The following is a 19,957-nucleotide window of genomic DNA, read 5'->3' as shown; positions in this document are numbered from 1 at the left end:
CTCTTCTATTAATCCAACCTGGTAAGGGTCCCATACTGATGAGCAATACTCAAGAATCGGACGAACAAGCGTTTTGTAAGCTACTTCTTTCGTCGATGAGTCACATTTTCTTAGAATTCTTCCTATGAATCTCAACCTGGCGCCTGCTTTTCCCACTATTTGTTTTATGTGATCATTCCACTTCAGATCGCTCCGGATAGTAACTCCTAAGTATTTTACGGTCGTTACCGCTTCCAATGATTTACCACCTATGGCATAGTCGTGCTGGAATGGATTTCTGCCCCTATGTATGCGCATTATATTACATTTATCTACGTTTAGGGAAAGCTGCCAGCTGTCGCACCATGCATTAATCCTCTGCAGGTCCTCCTGGAGTACGTACGAGTCTTCTGATGTTGCTACTTTCTTGTAGACAACCGTGTCATCTGCAAATAGCTTCACGGAGCTACCGATGTTGTCAACTAAGTCATTTATGTATATTGTAAACAATAAAGGTCCTATCACGCTTCCCTGTGGTACTCCTGAAATTACCTCTACATCTGCAGATTTTGAACCGTTAAGAATGACATGTTGTGTTCTTTCTTCTAGGAAATCCTGAATCCAATCACAAACCTGGTCCAATATTCTGTAAGCTCGTATTTTTTTCACTAAACGTAAGTGCGGAACCGTATCAAATGCCTTCCTGAAGTCCAGGAATACGGCATCAATCTGCTCACCAGTGTCTACGGCACTGTGAATTTCTTGGGCAAATAGGGCGAGCTGAGTTTCACATGATCTCTGTTTGCGGAATCCATGTTGGTTATGATGAAGGAGATTTGTATTATCTAAGAACGTCATAATACGAGAACACAAAACATGTTCCATTATTCTACAACAGATTGACGTAAGCGAAATAGGCCTATAATTATTCGCATCTGATTTATGACCCTTCTTGAAAATGGGAACGACCTGCGCTTTCTTCCAGTCGCTAGGTACTTTACGTTCTTCCAGCGATCTACGATAAATTGCTGATAGAAAGGGGGCAAGTTCTTTAGCATAATCACTGTAGAATCTTAAGGGTATCTCGTCTGGTCCGGATGCTTTTCCGCTACTAAGTGATAGCAGTTGTTTTTCAATTCCGATATCGTTTATTTCAATATTTTCCATTTTGGCGTCCGTGCGACGGCCGAAGTCAGGGACCGTGTTACGATTTTCCGCAGTGAAACAGTTTCGGAACACTGAATTCAGTATTTCTGCCTTTCTTCGGTCGTCCTCTGTTTCGGTGCCATCGTGGTCAACGAGTGACTGAATAGGGGATTTAGATCCGCTTACCGATTTTACATATGACCAAAACTTTTTAGGGTTCTTGTTTAGATTGTTTGCCAATGTTTTATGTTCGAATTCGTTGAATGCTTCTCTCATTGCTCTCTTTACGCTCTTTTTCGCTTCGTTCAGCTTTTCCTTATCAGCTATGATTCGACTACTCTTAAACCTATGATGAAGCTTTCTTTGTTTCCGTAGTACCTTTCGTACATGATTGTTATACCACGGTGGATCTTTCCCCTCGCTTTGGACCTTAGTCGGTACGAACTTACCTAAGGCGTACTGGACGATGTTTCTGAATTTTTTCCATTTTTGTTCCACATCCTCTTCCTCAGAAATGAACGTTTTATGGTGGTCACTCAGATATTCTGCGATTTGTGCCCTATCACTCTTGTTAAGCAAATATATTTTCCTTCCTTTCTTGGCATTTCTTATTACACTTGTAGTCATTGATGCAACCACTGACTTATGATCACTGATACCCTCTTCTACATTCACGGAGTCGAAAAGTTCCGGTCTATTTGTTGCTATGAGGTCTAAAACGTTAGCTTCACGAGTTGGTTCTCTAACTATCTGCTCGAAGTAATTCTCGGACAAGGCAGTCAGGATAATGTCACAAGAGTCTCTGTCCCTGGCTCCAGTTCTGATTTTGTGACTATCCCATTCTATACCTGGTAGATTGAAGTCTCCCCCTATTACAATAGTATGATCACGAAACTTCTTCACGACGTTCTGCAGGTTCTCTCTGAGGCGCTCAACTACTACGGTTGCTGATGCAGGTGGTCTATAGAAGCATCCGACTATCATATCTGACCCACCTTTGATACTTAACTTAACCCAGATTATTTCACATTCGCATTCGCTAATAACTTCACTGGATATTATTGAATTCTTTACTGCTATAAATACTCCTCCACCATTGGCGTTTATCCTATCCTTGCGGTATATATTCCATTCTGTGTCTAGGATTTCGTTACTGTTCACTTCCGGTTTTAACCAACTTTCCGTTCCTAATACTATATGCGCACTATTTCCTTCAATAAGAGATACTAATTCAGGAACCTTGCCCTGGATACTCCTGCAGTTTACCAATATTACGTTAACTTTTCCTGTTTTTGGTCTCTGAGGACGGACGTTCTTTATCAACGATGATAATGTCCTCTCTGGTAAGCCGTCAGGTATTTTATCGTTTCGCCCAAGGGGGGGTCCCTCTAACCTAAAAAACCCCCGTGTGCACGCCACACGTACTCTGCTACCCTATTAGCTGCTTCCGGTGTGTAGTGCAGGAGCTGAAGCACAAACGAATGGAAGGCGGTGAAACTTGAAAAAGCCAAGGTGGGTGTTGATCACAAAATAGGGCTGTGACTGTTCGTCGAGCGGAATCTGAAAGTATGCGTCCCGCAAGTCAAATGTGGAAAATAATTTTCCCGCACCAAGCTTATCAAAAATGTCTTCAGGACGCGGTAAGGGAAACATAGCTACCACTGTCTGGGGATTTACTGTAGACTTAAAGTCAGCACAAATATGGAGACGACCATTTGGTTTTTTCACACACAGTATAGGCAAAGCCCATGGCGAAGCTGAAACAGGTTCAATTACACCACTATCTTGCAAATGCTTAAGTTCAGCAGCTACGGCATCGCGCAGTGCGTGCGGTACCAGGCGTGCGCGCTGGAAAATAGGCATGGCATTGTCTTTAACTACAACATGTACTGCAATGTCTGTGGCACAACCAAGGCCATCAGAAAAGAGTTCAGCAAAATCTTCGAATAGTGCGGCAACACTGTCTGCATGGTCACTAGCGGTGATGCAAGTACAGTGTCCTGAATTGCGAGGCCGAAAAGTTCAAATGCGGCCAAAAATGTTTGTAGCATCACTAGAGCGGAGCACATGGAAAGACACTGTACGGGTCGTTGCACCATACGTGGCTTGCAAACCACATACGCTGAGCACTGAGGTTTCCTGTCCAGTAAATGCAGTCAGTGTGGAATGCGAACGACGAAGTGGGGGTGAACGAAGCAAGTCATACATTGATTTAGTGAGTAAAGAAACTGACGCACCAACGTCCAGCTGCAAGCAAACAGAACGTCCACAAATGTTCAAAGTCACAAAAAGTTTCCTTGCATCACGCTGAATGCGAGAGGAAGTGTCGGGCAAAACTTGATTCACACGACAAGCTGTCAAAGCACTTGAAGCAGAAGGCTTTGAATAAATGGCATTAACGCCCATAGGCTGATGTGAACCCTAATTACGACGGATTCCGTTGTGATGATCCCCATGCGAGTCATGTGAACGGGAGACAAGTTCGGAATTAGAGTTTTTCTTACTGCACACAGCTTGCACATGTCCTTTCTTATTACAAAAATAACACTGTGCTTGACAGGATGGGCAACTGTCCCGTGGGTGAGCACGAAAGCAGTTCGGACATGATTTCAGTTTCTTAGTGGGTGCCTGGTTTGAACTATGTATACGTGTGCGCGAGTGGCGTGGCATATCTGGCTGGGCTGGAGGTCGGGAGGGCCCGTGTTGTGCCGTACTAACAGTACACACACCCGGTGTCATGTTGAACGCAGAAGTAGCCACGTCTAATGTATCTTGTCTGTCTAGCAAGTCCACTACTTCCTGCAAAGACGGGCTTTTAAACTTGAGGATTTGCTCTCAGATGCGGTGATCTGCCACATTCTGCGCAATAGCGTGTCTTAATCATTATATCCGCATATGAGCATCCACATGAGCAATTAAAGTCACAATCAGAAGTAAGTCACTGAAGGTCCGCAAACCAAGATTTATTCGACTGAGGAGGGCCACACTGAAAGCGAAAGAATTTGTAGTGTGCAGCTACCACATTTACACTGTCACGGAAGTGGGAGTTTTAAGCATCAATCACTTCGTCTTACATTTTAGTTTCTGGGCGGATGGTGGGAAACAATTTCATGTGCACACAGTATAACACAACACCCGCATTGGCAATGAAAAAGGCAAGCCGCTCTGTACCTGGTATGTTGTAAGCTGCGAAGTACGCCTCGAGCTGGGCAGTGTAGTCTGGCCAGCGTTCAACATCAAGATTGAAGGCACGAAATGGCGGCGCCGTCGGCAACGACGTCGGTACAGTTGGTGGCATCGGAGTCGCCAAAGTAGCTGCAGTTTGTAGTCTGACCAGTCCATTTATGGCAGCAAGCAGCTGCATCATTTGCTGAGCCTGAAAACGTACAAGATCAGACAGTGAAGCCTGTTATACTGAAGCTAGCACGAAAAGAAAGCAGTACTGAGCAAAGAAAGGAAATTATAGGAAGGGAAAGGGGAGTCCTCGTTGCCAACTTTTGTATCTCGCCTGGAAGGCAGCATGTGAGTAGGAGCAGGAAAAGGTGAAAATCTCTTGGTACTGCAGTGTGAATTAAAATCACCTTTATTTTAGCAACAAGAGTAATACATAACTTTGCCTTGAGGTGCGAAGCTGAAGCAAAGTGTTCCGGCCGTCTGCTCTCGATGAAATGGGGTGAATCTGCAGCGGGGCTTGTAGGTCTCAGCAGCACCTGCTAGAGGGCGCTGTCATCGGTGTCTCGTAGTAGTGCCAACTGAATGACTTTAATATTCTGTGACATCATTGCTATCGATACCGCAGTCTTATTTTAGGTTGAAGAAGCATCACAATAGATACGTTAAATGTTACAGGATTCATGTTAGCTTGTTATTTCTGTAGAGGAAGTGGAGAAAGGAGGAGTTGCCATATTTGTCAGAAACTGTTTTGATTTCAAGAATATTGATATTAATAAATTTTGCTCAGAGCAGCACTTAGAAGCTTGTGCAGCAGAAGTAGTATTTCATAATAAGTCCTTTATAATAGTATGTATATACATATCTCCTTCAGGAAATTTTAACCTCTTCATAAAAATTGTGGAAGCTCTGCTGTCCCACCTCATAGCAAAAAACAAGGAAACAGTGGTTGCTGGAGATTTTAATGTGGATTTATGGAAAAGCTCTGTCAGTGAACAATTATTGCAGTCAGTAACACTATCATTCAATTTAGTTCCTACTGTGAACTTTGCTACTAGGATATGTAAATGCTCTGGGACTGCTATTGATAATATCTTTGTAGACAAATCTATGGAAAAAAAGGTCATATCACCAAACCAATAGCAAATGGGCTATCTGATCATGACATGCAGCATCTTGCGTTAAATGTTAAAACTTGTCAGGATAAAAAATCTATTAAATCTGAGTACATGAGGGTAATAAATAAGTCCAAAATTGAGAAATTCGGGAAATTGCTCAAAGACATGGATTGGATAGTTGTTTACAATACATCTGACTCAAATGGAAAATACAGAGCATTCATTAATAAAGTTGCCTCCTCTTTTGGTTGGTTGGTTGTTTGGGGAAGGAGACCAGACAGCGTGGTCATCGGTCTCATCGGATTAGGGAAGGATGGGGAAGGATGTCGGCCGGGCCCTTTCAGAGGAACCATCCCGGCATTTGCCTGGAGTGATTTAGGGAAATCACGGAAAACCTAAATCAGGATGGCCGGACGCGGGATTGAACCGTCGTCCTCCCGAATGCGAGTCCAGTGTCTAACCACTGCGCCACCTCGCTCGGTGCCTCCTCTTTTGAGAATTGTTTTCCCCTAAAACTTACTCAACTCACACACAAGTCAAAAAATAAACCGTGGATTACACAAGGAATAAAGATATCATGTGGGACAAAAAGGAGACTCTATCTACTATTTAGGAACAGCTCTGAGGTTAAAATTGTAATGTATTACAAAGAATACTGCAAAATATTGGAGCAAGTAATCCAGAAATGAAGCAGATTTATTATGAGGAAAAGATAATTACATCAGGTAACAAAATAAAAACTGTGTATGGGTTATTGTGAAGACAGAGACAGGTGGGGTCAAAAAGGAAGAGGAACAGATAGCTCTAAAAGTAAATGAAACTTAGGTAACAAGTACAGTCAGTGTTGCAAAAGAACAGATACCATTGATAACCGTGCAGCTTCTCTAGAATAAATGATCATTAATTGAAACCCTCAGCTGCCGACTGGTGGTGTTGATGTATCTTGATGGGTACAGCTGAAAATGTGTGCCACAACTGGGACTCGAACCCGGGATCTCCTGTTTACATGGCAGACACACTATCCATCTGAGCTCCCGAGGACACAGATGAATAGCGCGACTGCAGGGACTTATCCCTTGCACACTTCCTGTGAGACCCACATTCCCAACTGTCCACAGTCTACACACATAATGTTCCTAATGGATACTTGCCCATCCACTCATTACTCGTGCACAATAAGATGACGATTTCCGTAAGAGTTTGGGCAACCTGTGTGCATTCGCACAGACGAAGGTCAATGGCCGGGTAGCCATCGAGATATATCAACAACACTAGTCGGCAGCTGAGGATTTCACTTAATTATCATTTATTCTACAGAAGCTGCACGGTCATCAATTGTACCTGTTCTCTCCAGAACAGTTACTATCTTCATATATAGTTAAATGGCTACCCAGCCATTGACGTTCGTCTGTGCGAATGCACACAGGTTGCCCGAACTCTTACAGGAATCGTCTCCATAGTGTGTGCGAGTAATCAGTGGATGGACAAATATCTATTAGGACCATTATTTATGTAGATTGTGGACAGTTGGGAATGTGGATCTCACGGGAAGCGTGCAAGGGATAAGTCCCTGCATTCGCGCTATTCGTCTGTGTCCTCGGTGGCTCAGACGGATAGTGTGTCTGCCATGTAAGCAGGAGATTCCGGGTTCAAGTCCTGGAGATTCCGGGTTCAAGTCCTGGTCGGGGCACACATTTTCAACTGTCCCCATTGAGGTGTATCAACAACACCAGTCGGCAGCTGAGGATTTCAATTAATTATCATTTACTTCATTTCTGTTACTGGAAGCTTGGGGTTATCAGGTTCGGTGAACAGTGCAATTGAGTATCTGAGACCAGTCTGTAAAAATAACTTCAGTAAAATGAAAATGACACATCTCCCAAAGAAGTAGCATTCATCATAAAATCCTTAAAATCTAAGTATTCCAGTGGGTATGATAACATATCAACAAAGTTGAAACCTCCTGGCAGATTAAAACTGTGTGCCGGACCGAGACTCGAACTTGGGACCTTTGCCTTTCGCGGGCAATCTGCCAGGAAGTTTCATATCTGCGCACACTCTGCTGCAGAGTGAAAATCTCATTCTATATCAACAAAGTTACTCAAATAGTGCTCATGCGAGTTAAGTTCTATCTTAAGTTATTTGTGTAATCAATCTCTTATCAGAGGAACATTTCCAGACTGGCTAAAATATTCTGAAGTTAAGACTCTTTGCAAGAAGGGGGATAAAAAAATGGCACCAATTTCACTTTTGCCGGCTTTCTCAAAAATATTTGAAAACTTTGTGTTCAAGTGTCTCCCTAACCATCTGACTGCAAATGATATTGTGGTGTCACCGCCAGACACCACATTAGCTAGGTGGTAGTTTTAAATCGGCCGCGGTCCATTAGTACATGCCGGACCCGCGTGTCGCCACTGTGTGATCGCAGACCGAGAGCCACCACACGGCAGGTCTCGAGAGACGGGATAGCACTCGCCCCAGTTGTACGGACGACTTTGCTAGCGACTACACTGACGAAGCCTCGCTCCTTTGCCGAGCAGATAGAATAGCCTTCAGCTAAGTCCATGACTACGACCTAGCAAGGCGCCATTAGCCTTACATAGCAATTGATACTTATCGTATAAAGCATGTCTCATCAAGAACGATGTATACAACAAGGATGGATTAAAGTTAAGTATTCCAAATGCTATGTACTTTTCTTTATAGCATTCATTACGTATCCTGTTTCAGACCTCACGCCATCCTTCGTGTGTTTATAGCGTGCATTGTGGTCCCCTCAAATCACACTGTGTCGGCACTTCTGTCGACACATCAGATATATTGTCCAAGTCACAGTTTGGATTTCTGAAGGGTTCTGATATAGAGAAAGCTATTTACACTTACAGTGAGAAAGCACTTAATTCATTAGATAATAAATTACAAGCTACTGGCATTTTCTGTGACCTGTCAGAAGCCTTTGACTTTGTGAACCATAGCATGCTCCTAAGTAAATTAGAATATTATGGAGTCACCGGCAATGCTGCAAAATGGTTTGAGTCTTATCTAACAAGAAACAAAGGGTGTCGTTGCGAAATACCTGTGAAGTAAGCAGTCAGTCTTCATCTGACTGGGAATTAATTACATGTGGTGTTCCTCATGGTTCCATTTTGGGTCCATTGCTTTTTGTTGTGTATATTAATGACCTCTCATCTGTTACATTGCCAGATGCTAAGTTGTTTTTTTTTTTTTTTTTTTTTTTGCAGATGATACAAACATTGCAATAACTAGAAAGTCAAGTACAGATTTAGAAATAGCTGCTAATAAAAATTTTCGCTGACATTAATAAGTGGTTTAAAGCTAATTCTTTGTCATTAAACTTTGAGAAGACCTACTATATGCAGTTCAGAACCTGTAAGAGAAGTCCTTCCAGCATGAGTATAATGCATGAAGACATGCAGATCGAAGAGCTTGACAGTGTTAAATTTCTGGGATTACAACTCGATAATAAATTCAGTTGGGAAGTGCGTACCACAGAATTGCTTAAGCGCCTAAACAAGTCTGTATTTGCAGTGAGAATGATGTCAGATGTAGGAGATATAAATATAAAAATATTTGCATACTTTGCTTACTTTCATTCTATTATGTCGTTTGGGATCATATTCTGGGGCAACTCATCAAACTAAGCAAATGTTTTTAGGATGCAAAAGTGTGTGATAAGGATCATTTGTGGTGTAAATTCAAGAACATCTTGTAGAAACCTGTTCAAGGAACTTCGTATTCTAACCATTGCTTCTCAGTATATTTATTCCTTAATGAAATTTGTTGCAAGTAATATTTCCAACCAATAGCTCAGTACACAGTATCAATACTAGGAACAAGAAGAATCGACATAAAGGTCTAAAATCACTTGTCTTGGTCCAAAAGGAGACCAATATTCAGGAACACACATTTTAAATAAATTGCCAGCAACTATTAAGAACTTGGTTTCAGATATAGCATGATTTAAACAAAGTTTGTAAGACTTTTTGATAGGCAATTTCTTCTACTCCATAGATGAATATCTTAACAGAGACTTTTAAATCAGCTTAAGTGAAAATATCTGTTAGATTTCAGTTTTGGCAACACTTCGTCACAACAGTCAAGATTAGGTAATTTGCATATGATAAATTTATTTATACTGGATAACAGTGTTTCATTCTGACAATGTGTTAATTCTGTAAATATTAGCTGCCCCAGTTTACTGCATTGTATTAGCTTATTTTTGACCATCTCCTGACAAATGATCAGGATATTAAGTATTATATTAAAATGTTTTATGTTTTTATGTCATTCTTTCTGACATGTTCCACACCCACGAGAATCATCTCAGTTTTTGGGTCTATGGAACAAAAACTGAATCTAATCTAATCCAATCTAATATTGTTATATTGTTTACAGATGCTATGTAGTCTATATAAAACTTTCCTCGACCAAAAGTGATAAGTTGCTCAATTTTGTTTACTGATTACTGTTGGCAGCAATCTTGTTTCACTGTCTCAAGGATACAGTTGAAAATTAATGGGGACACCCCTAACCTCCTTGTTTTGCTCCCATTTTGATTACAAAGGCATCTGAGAGTTCCTCCAGAATTTAACCTTGGGCTTTGTATGGGTCAGCATCTGTTTTATGATTGCAAGTGTTTTCAGACTGAGATCTAGTTCTTTTAATTTTTGGAAGAGTGGTTCATGGTCAGCTGTGTCATAGGCTTTTTTGACATTAACAAATGTGCAGACTAAATTTTTGCTACAAATTCTATGATGCCTTAGGATAAGCTTTAGGTTCAAGATTTGCTATGAACAAGTGCGGCCTGGGCTGAATCCTGCCTTTGGTCCTCCAATTTTTGCTTCAAGCTCTTTTTTTGTGCTCTGTTGAGAAAACACTGAAATAGAATTTTGTATTAAACTGATAGTAACGAGGTTCACCTGTAGTTATTTACACCTTTCTGCCTCTCTTCTTGTGTAATAGGTAATGAATTTTTCCAGTGTTCTCGAATTTTTTCTGTTTGCCGAATGTCATACGTGATTTTGGTGATTTCTTTTATGGTGTTTTAACCTACTGATTTGAGGATTTTACCATGAATTCATCTTTCCCTGTTGCTTTATTATGTTGTGTCTTTTGAACTGTCTGGAAATTTCTCCATCTGGCAATAATGAATTTGGATTAGTGTCTTCAGGTTCTTGTGGTGGGAATCTAAGTGCTGCTTGTGGGCAGTTAAGTAGTTCCTTGAAATATCTGGCAAGTTGCTGGCAGTTTTCTCTATTATTCAGAGCCAGTTGCCCAGTTTCTTTCTTGAAGTAGAGACTTTGTGATTGATATGTGAGCTTTTTTTTTAAGTTCTTGGAGGAATTTCATGTGTTGTTTATTTTGAAAGCTTTCCTGGTTTCAAATAGTTTATCCTTTTTGTATTTCCTTTTGGGCTTTGTGACGAATTTGGCTATCTCTTACCCCACTGTCAGGAATCTTTTTTAATTGTCTTATTGTTGTTCCAACTGTTGTATGCATCCTGTCAAGATTGAATTATATACTAATACTGGCTGACAAACACAGCATTTCCAGAGTATTTGCTTTGCCAATTTTCTGTCAGAAATGAAAACAAAAAAGAACTATGCTTGTAGTGAAGTATATAAAAAAAAATTCATTGCCATGTATTTGTGAAAAAACCTTTAAAATTATGAAACAGCTGTACAAAGGAATACGCATAATGTAAAAATATATAAGTACAGTATCCAAATTAAGTAATATGATCCTGGATAGTTTCTGTACACTAGGTGAATGTACGGATGGTGGCTTGTTGGCTTTGTTCTGTTCTTGAATCTCAGGACATCTTTTCTCCTTACCAGTGCAGCTTTCAGAGGGATAGTCTTTGATCGATTTACATATACATATACATCGATACTCCACAAGCGACTGTACGGTGCGTGACGGTGGGTTACCTATACCACTCTAATCATTTCCTTCCCTGTTCCACTTGCAAATAGAGCGAGGGAAAAATGACTGCATATATGCCTGTGTATGAACCCTAATTCCTCATATCTTATCTTTGTGGTCTTTATGCACTATGTATCGTGGAGAGGTTAGAATCATTTTGCAGTCAGATTAAGATGCCAGTTCTCTAAATTTTCTCAGCAGTGTTCCTCCAACAAAATGTCACCTTTCCTCCAGGGATTTATATTTGAGTTCCCTAAGCTTCTCCATAACATTTGTATGTTGTTCAGACCTGCTGGTAACAAATCTGGAGTCTGCCTCTGAATTTCTTCGATGTCTTCCTTTAATCCGACCTGATACTTGAGCAATACTCAAGAACAGGTCGCAGTAGCATCCTGTATTTGGTGTCCTTCACAGATGAAGCACACTTCCCTCAAATGCTTCCAATAAACCAAAGGTAACCATTCTTCTTCCATACCACAACCCTCACTTGCTGTGCAACATTATGCCCAGATATTTAAACAACATGAGTGTGTCAGGCAGGATACTGCCAATGCTGTATCCGAACATTTTGAGTTTCTTTCTCCTACTCATCCATATTAACTTACATTTTTCTTCATTCAGAGCTAGTTTCTATTCAACACACCAACTAGAAATTTTGTCTGAATTTTCTTGTATCCTTCTAGAGTCACTCAAATTCAACAACATACTGTACACTATAGTATCATCAGCAAAAAACCGCAGATTGTTGCCCGCCCTGTCCACCAAATCATTTATGTATATAGAGAATAATAGCAATCCTATCACACTTCTCTGTGGCGCGCCTGATGACACCCTTGTTGAAAACAACATACTAGGTTCTATTACTTCAGAAATCTTCGTGCCACTCACATATTCCATATGCTTGTACCTTTAATAGCAGTCTGAATTTACGCAAAACATCTGAAACAATTTCATGGCTTGAGCCAGTTGATAAGCCAGCATCCCACCAACTTCTCTGATTGTGATTCAATGACCTTCGATAGTCATGTCTTTCACTTTTTCACAGTTTCATCAGTTGATGTGCTGGACACAAGCCAGTCATCTTCAGTGTCTTCAATGTCTTCTTTGACACGCTTAATAGCATTCATAACTCCTTGTTTTACTCATTTTAAGTTCAGCAAAACCAATATCTAATATTTCAAAAAATTTTATGCTGTCTTGCAGTATAAAGTCTTACACAAAGTAAACAATCACCAACACTACCAAAACACCTGTAACCTGTATGGCAGCTGACAGTAAACTAAATATTCAGTATGCCTAACATTGTATAGATAATTTTCAGACAAATTTATCAACACAGTGACAAAAAAGTCGTGCAAATCAGACTAATACTGTATTGTGTACAGTGTTAATGCTTTTATCTGAAACTGAACGCTGCCTGTGCGTGTTTGCATGCAGCATCGCCACAAAGTTAAAGTGTGCACAGTGGAAGGTCTGTAGAACTTTGTGTAACTGTGTGTAGCAGTACTTTGTGATGTAGATGGGCAGGCAGAGTATGGACTTGCCAGCTTGCTCTTGAGTTTACCAACAGGCTGACTTCACACTTATATTTCACTTTTTGTACATAACAATAGTTGCTCAGTTTTATAAAATACATAACTATTTTTTTTTATTTTTAACAGAAGTATACACCTACACTATGTGATCAAAAGTATCCAGACACCTCCAAAAACATACGTTTTTCATATTAGGTGCATTGTGCTGCCACTTGCTGCCTAGCACTCCATATCAGCGAACTCAGTATTCCTCAGACAGAATGAGGTGCTCCACGGAACTCACGGACTTTGACAGTGGTCTGGTGATTGGATGTCATTTGTGTCAGACATTTGTACACGAGATTTCCACATTCCTAGACAGCCCCAGGTCCACTGTTTCTGATGTGGTAGTGAAGTGGATACGTGAAGGGACACATACAGCACAAAAGCGTACAGGCCATCTGTTGACTGACAGAGACTGCCGACAGTTGAAGAGGGTCGTAATGTGTAATAGGCAGACATCTATCCAGACCAACACACAGGAATTCCTAACTGCATCAGCATCCACTGCAAGTACTGTGACAGTTAGGCGGAAGGTGAGAACACTTGGATTTCATGGTCGAGCTGCTGCTTGTAAGCCACACATCAAGCCGGTAAATGCCAAATGACATCTCGCTTTTTGTAAGGAGTGTGAACATTGCGTGATTGAACTGTGGAAAAATGTTGACAATAACATCCCTGTAATGGACTGGCCTGCACAGAGTCCTGACCTGAATCCTATAGAATGCCGACTTCATGCCAGACTTCACCGACCAACATCGATACCTGTCCTTAGTGCAGCACTCCGTGAAGAATTGGCTGTCATTCCCCAAGAAACCTTTCAGCACCTGATTGAACATATGCTTACGAGAGTGAAATCTGTCATCAAAGCTAAGGGTGGGCTAACACCATGTTGAATTCTAGCATTACCGATGGAGGGCGCCACGAACTTGTAAGTCATTTTCATCCAGGTGTCTGGATGCTTTTGCTCACATAGTGTATGTAACATTTATTAGTAAAGCTAATTTTTATCATTGTTTGTAACGCAGATACTCTAGTGAATAATCTTACAAAGTATTTCAGCAATCGATTTGAGGAAAACTAGTCCATGAAATCTTTCTCCACTGAGTCCCGAACGGCAAGCTGCTCTTGTGTCCCCCACTTTAGAAATCAGTCCTTGAGAAGGAATGAAAGCATCCTCTATGCAGAACAGATCATTTTGTCTTCCCAGAATTGGAGAGGAGATTTTCTTCCCATTACAGGCTATTGTCAATAGAGCCAAACATCAGCTACTGATACTGTGCTAGATCTCTGCTGTAGCTGTATTCAAACCAATGTTTCGTGAATGCTCCACAAATCATCTCTGCAGTAGCCAGTAAATGCATACATGATTTTTTGACTTTGGCTACCTTCTATATCTGCTTCTATAGAACAATGGCATTTAACGTGTTAGATCAGTGACAGCAAGTGATTGTAACCACAACACAGTTGACACGAATTGTTCTGACTTCATGCCCTGCCCCTCCCATCAGTTCCCAGTCTTCCTACAACCCCAACCCGCCCCATGTGCCTGTGAGTGTGTTTATGCTGTCCCCCAGATGGCAAGTAGGTTTGTGGTGCTTTGTGAAAGACATTGTGGTTTAATGTCTGTGGGACATGTCAGAAAAAATTGTTTATCTTCGTATAATATTGTAAAGTTTGTTAAGGTAAAATTTTTACACTTGTAATGGGCTGGAAGTGATGAAGATTTTTTAATGTTCTGTAATTTTGTTTTCTTTTAAAACTAGTGTTATGGTTTTCATTTAATGGTTTTTAAGTTCCAACGTGCTGTTTGTGGCACTGCTGTTCTTTACTGTTCTGTGATTTTAAGTATTTGACTGTTTTTGGTAAAGATTTTAAAAGTATTGATTTTATTTTTGACTGGTATTGTTACTGTATTAATTGTTGTATTTTTGATGATTGGAGAATATTGTAATAAATATGAAAGATTTCTTTTATCCTGATAGGGTGCCTCCTTCCCAACGTTTTCTTACCGCTGCAGGAGGAGTCGAGTGCCAATTTTCTATAACTGTTCATTTGCAATTCATAGTATGTATACATGTATTTTGACATGGTTCTTGTATTTTTGGAAATAACATTTTGACCATCTGGTACATAAATCTTGAAACGATATATTTTGTGTGTGTGGCGTATGCTTAAAAATTTGGTAATACCTGTATTGTAGTTTATTGTAAATTTGGTTTTCTGTCCTGTAGGATGATTTGAAAGTGGATCCCAGCCCGAAACTAGTCATCAAGTAAAAGAAAAGTGAAATTTGCAACTTTTGCTGACATGTAATTATTCTAGAATGCTGGAAGTTCATACACTTCAAAAAAATTGACTGGTTGGTTTCAGTGACAGAAGAAATGAAAGTTATGAGATCGCAGTTGCCATTGATGACTTTATGGGCACGCGTTGAACGAATCCGTGAAGATGCTCATTGGCTGCCTGTATCTGACAGTGAGGAGTCTGAGGATCCTCAGCGGCATGTAACTGGGGAAGACATTGCAGGAATGGTCCATCCCATTACTGAACCTATGCTGAATTTCAGGCTCATCGCTGTGTGCATCTCACTTCTCAAGGTGAGTCTATGCAAAAAAAGTTAGTACAATATTAGCCGTAAAGCAGAATTTGAGAAATTATAATTCTGTTGTAAAAGGCTGCAAGAAAAACACTTTGGTTTTTTATTATTTTTTATTTTTATTTATTTTTTTTTAATAATTCCTCCCACTTTATGTCACCCGTTACGTAAGAGTTTCTTTTGGCATCAATTAGTGAAATGTCACAATGATATTGGAAATGTTGCTCGCTGTGGCATTGTTTTCTCTAGAGGATGAGGGAAGGATAATCTGGCACCAGATGTGCCCCCCTTAGAATCTCTGTGGTGTAACATTTTATTAACTGTCAGTTCAATTTATGAAACTGAAGATTATAACTCAGTGTTGCACTTCTTTCAGATAATTAATATGAAGCGTACAACATGTAAATTTACTATAAAGTTATAATATTAAGTTATAGTACTTACATTTCATTTTCTTCAGGTATCGATAATTGAGATGTATTTTCCTGTAAACTAATAATTTCTTAGTTTTTAATATGAGAGACATTTTTGTAACAAACTTCTGAAAGGACAGCACAGTAATTGAATTTTCACTTGCATTTTAATGAATATTTAGCAAATCTTCTGAACACAAAACATACAAACATGCTCAGAAATGGACTGCTTAACAGCTGACACTGACAATGGCACAGTGTATGCTGCCACTAGACAATAAATAACAGAAAGCAGTTATATTATGCTTTCAAAAATTGATTATTTTCATTCATACTACAGTTTCAGTTATATAAAGTGTTATTGAAATGATTATGAATGTAGGCTTATAATTTAAAGGTACAGTTTTATAAGAGTTCAGGTACAGAAATAAGCTTTGTAAAGATTGGAAATATGTTTTAATAAATGGAATTTTGATTAAATGTATCACTCCATAGAAAATTTTAGTAAATGTGATTAACAAACAATTAACTTGAGAAAAAACTAATTTCTTTTTGATGACAAAATTGATTTCGATGCTGACATTCACACACGATCTTGTACAAAAGCTGACACAACGTACTGCAGTCAGATATTTGGTTAATATATTTTTAATTTGATTTATGTTATCTTATTATGTTCTGGTACATTCCAAACAGTAGTTTGATTGTCCAAAAGTATGTTTTTTGAGTATAGTATTTTGATGTTTCACTAGCTTTACTATACTAGTGAAACATCAAAGTTGTGAAAGTACAATGAGCAATGCGAGAGCACTGTCAACACAACTGATGTCCAAGCCCCTGCACTGCTAGCTTTATAGCATAGCCACAGGCACCGATTGGTTGGCATGTGGTGCGTGGCCCATGCCTAGTGCTGAGGTGATGACAGCAGTGCCTGCAAATATTAAGACCACATAGCAGCTGCCATATGTCAATGATTTTTGGTGGTAATTTGAACTTGTCAGGCTGGGATACTAGATCTCCCCGAAATGGGTGTGTAGGGCCTGAAGGACCCTGGATGATGTTCCAGAAGCTGAACCAGTGGCGCAGTTGGTGTCCTGGTGGAGGAGCCCTATAACTGGGGGAAGGAATGCAATATGTCAGGCAATGCGCTGGGGAATGGCAGTGTAGGAGACTACTGTTGAGTGGACTGATGCTGTGATGAGGTCGCAACCTCCATACCCGCATTCATAGGAACTGCTGACTGTGCCCTGGGGCTCAAATTGTATCTGTGTGGTTGAGAAATTTGCAAGGACAGACACACTAACTCCGAGTGACCCACCAGTGGTGGTGCAGTCAGTATGTGAACAGAGTTGGTTGGTCTGCCAACATTCCAGACCGCTCAGAGTATCAACTGTCATAAGGTGCTGCCCATGGGTGACCACCAATGTAGCCAGCATCCGTGAAAAGTTTTGCTCTGCGTGTATGTACCCAGACCACTGTGGGTGGAGGGGGGGCGGGAGGGGGGGGGTTGTATCATCCAGCTTGTCAGATCCAGACATAAACAGGCTTCCCAAAGATTGGAAATATGTTTCATGCAAACAGAATTTTCATTAAATGCATCTCTCCTTGGAACATTATAGTAAATGCAATTGATAAACAATTAATTTCAGACAAAAATAATTTTCTTTTAAATAAAAAAATTGATTTTGATGCTGACATTAACACATGATCTTGTATAAAGCTGAACAATTTACTTGGTCAATATAGCTGGTTACTTGTCATCTTGTTACATTCTGGAACATTCTAAACAGTAGTTTTATAAAATATGATAATATTATGCTATCCAACCAGCTAAAGCAGCAGCAGATTCATGAATAACAAAAGTTAACAGTAGTAATGGGAAAATACTGGAAAGTAATTTTATTACCAAAAAGTTTAATAGGTAACAAAACACACACACACACACACACACACACACACACACACACACACACACAAAATATCAAAAACGAGCTTATATCTTCCACCTACTTTTCTGCATAGTCACAAGTGTTCTCAACACCTTTCTCCCGTCATGGTACCAATTTCACATGCCCTGTTGTTGTAGAAGTCCTTTTAGTTGGATTATAGCCACATGTGGACTGTTGATTTCACTTCCACATCAGTCGCAAATTGTTGGCCGACCAAGAATTTCTTCATGGGACCAAATAGATGAAAGTCTGACAGTGCAAGGTCTGGACTGTATGGAGGATGCTGGACGCTTTACCGCCTCACACACAAATTTTGCAGTTTCCTCACAAACAGGAGCAGCATTATGGAGACGAGCATCGTCATTAAGAAGTTTGATACTGCCTGCTTTAATTTTGTGATGTTTGTCACGAAGGGCATGATAACAGCTTAACTAAAGTTTTAATACAGGCAGCAACATTCTCAGTGGCCCTGTGTTCAGCAAAGTCCACCAGTAACACACCCTGCATATCCCAGAATACTGTCACAAGCACTTTCCTAGCAGATTGAGTCACACTGATTTTTTATTTATTTATTTATTTATTTATTTATTTTTTTTTTTTTTTGCACTGTGGAACCAGCATGGTTCCACTCCATAGAGGCCTGCTTGGCTTTAGGCATGTATTGGTATGCCCACGGCTCATCACCAGTAATGCGTTAACTGATCCAAGCTTGCCTTGATTCGTTGGCCCCTGTGGTTGTCTGTCAGGTTATTTGGCTCCCAGTGAGCACTAACTTAATGAAATTTCAGTGTGTCAGGAACAACATTGTACACTGCACCACTGGAAATGTTGAACTGCTGTGATAAGGTTTGCACTTGTACATGCTAATCATTCAAAATTGCTGCCTCAGTAGCTTCAATATGCTGTGGGGTTGCAGCTGTCACCAGCTACCTGGAGTGTGGAGAATCATTAAGGTTCACACGGCCCTCTTGGAAGAGTGTGCACCACCTGGAGACATTGCCACTGTCCATATAGTTGCTCCATACATGCCATGCGCGTCCCTGTGAACTTCAATTGGTTTATGGCCTTCGGCCCACATATATCAAATGAAACTTTGTTGCTCTTCACAAGTTGATGACAGTTAACACGTGCGCCATGTTTGTTTCATAGTTCAGGCTTCTCTCACTAGGGCACCACATGAAAAAGTACCCTCTGTAGCGCAAAATTAAAACTGCGTGGTTGTGAAATTTCAACATTCCAGCTGTAATACCAGGGGAGAAAAAATTACAATGTGTTGCTTTGCAGTCCTCCTTCATACAAAATATTATCCTATTCACAACCTACTGGTCAGGTTGTATAATAAACACAAGGATTGGGTGCTGCATTAATCCATACCATCAGATCACCCAACCCTGGTAAGACTGACCAAGGTTCTGTTGGGAGTTGACACAACATCACTTTTAATAAGAAGAGAAAAAGTTACAAATTTTGTCAAAAGACAATGAAACTAGTTCAGTTAGTGGAACTAACATTGTCAACATTCATGGGTCGCTCTGCAGGACTTCAATTCCATGTCCAGCCATTCTGATTTAGGTTTTCTATCATTTCCCTGATCGCTTAAGGTAAATGGGGAGATGGTTCCTTTAAAAAGACAGCAAATTACTGTTCCTATCCTTCCCCAAACCTAGCATGTAATCCATCTCTGTTGATCTCATCATTAATGGGATGTTATTTGCCAATCTTCCTTCCTCTCATCCTTCTTTTTCCATGACAAGTAGAAATGATCTCTATAGGTTTGATTCACATACTTAGAAAACATCTAAAGTTTTTGCACGTACTGCATGTCTCATGGAGTTGTGATAATGCAGGTATGAATTTCTTCATCACAACTGAATTGTTAGCAATGAATCCTCTTTATTACCCAAGACAAATTTTATAGTAATACTCTTGCATAAGTAGAGTGCATTATGTTCATAACTAGTGTGACCCATCTGTAGACCAACTAAGTTGCATAGTGTGTACACAGCAGAATAATTTTGTAACAGCTTCATACTTCAGTGAACAAGGCGCAGTTCATATACAA

At 40.2% G+C, this 19,957-nt stretch overlaps 1 protein-coding gene across 1 annotated transcript in view; it reads left to right on the top strand.

The window, feature by feature from the left end:
* Nucleotides 1-19,957, top strand: part of LOC124622349 (nuclear exosome regulator NRDE2) — a 160,152-nt gene that overhangs the window by 73,654 nt on the left and 66,541 nt on the right. The window contains exon 8 of the mRNA XM_047148026.1: nt 15,308-15,534. Within this exon, the coding sequence (XP_047003982.1) occupies nt 15,308-15,534 (227 nt within the window). The remainder of the gene's footprint in view (nt 1-15,307; nt 15,535-19,957) is intronic.

The sequence above is a fragment of the Schistocerca americana genome, chromosome 7 (genome assembly GCF_021461395.2).
Source record: "Schistocerca americana isolate TAMUIC-IGC-003095 chromosome 7, iqSchAmer2.1, whole genome shotgun sequence".
NCBI lineage: Eukaryota > Metazoa > Arthropoda > Insecta > Orthoptera > Acrididae > Schistocerca > Schistocerca americana.
Note: the sequence above shows the minus strand (reverse complement) of the source record. Positions and strands in the feature narration are given on the sequence as shown.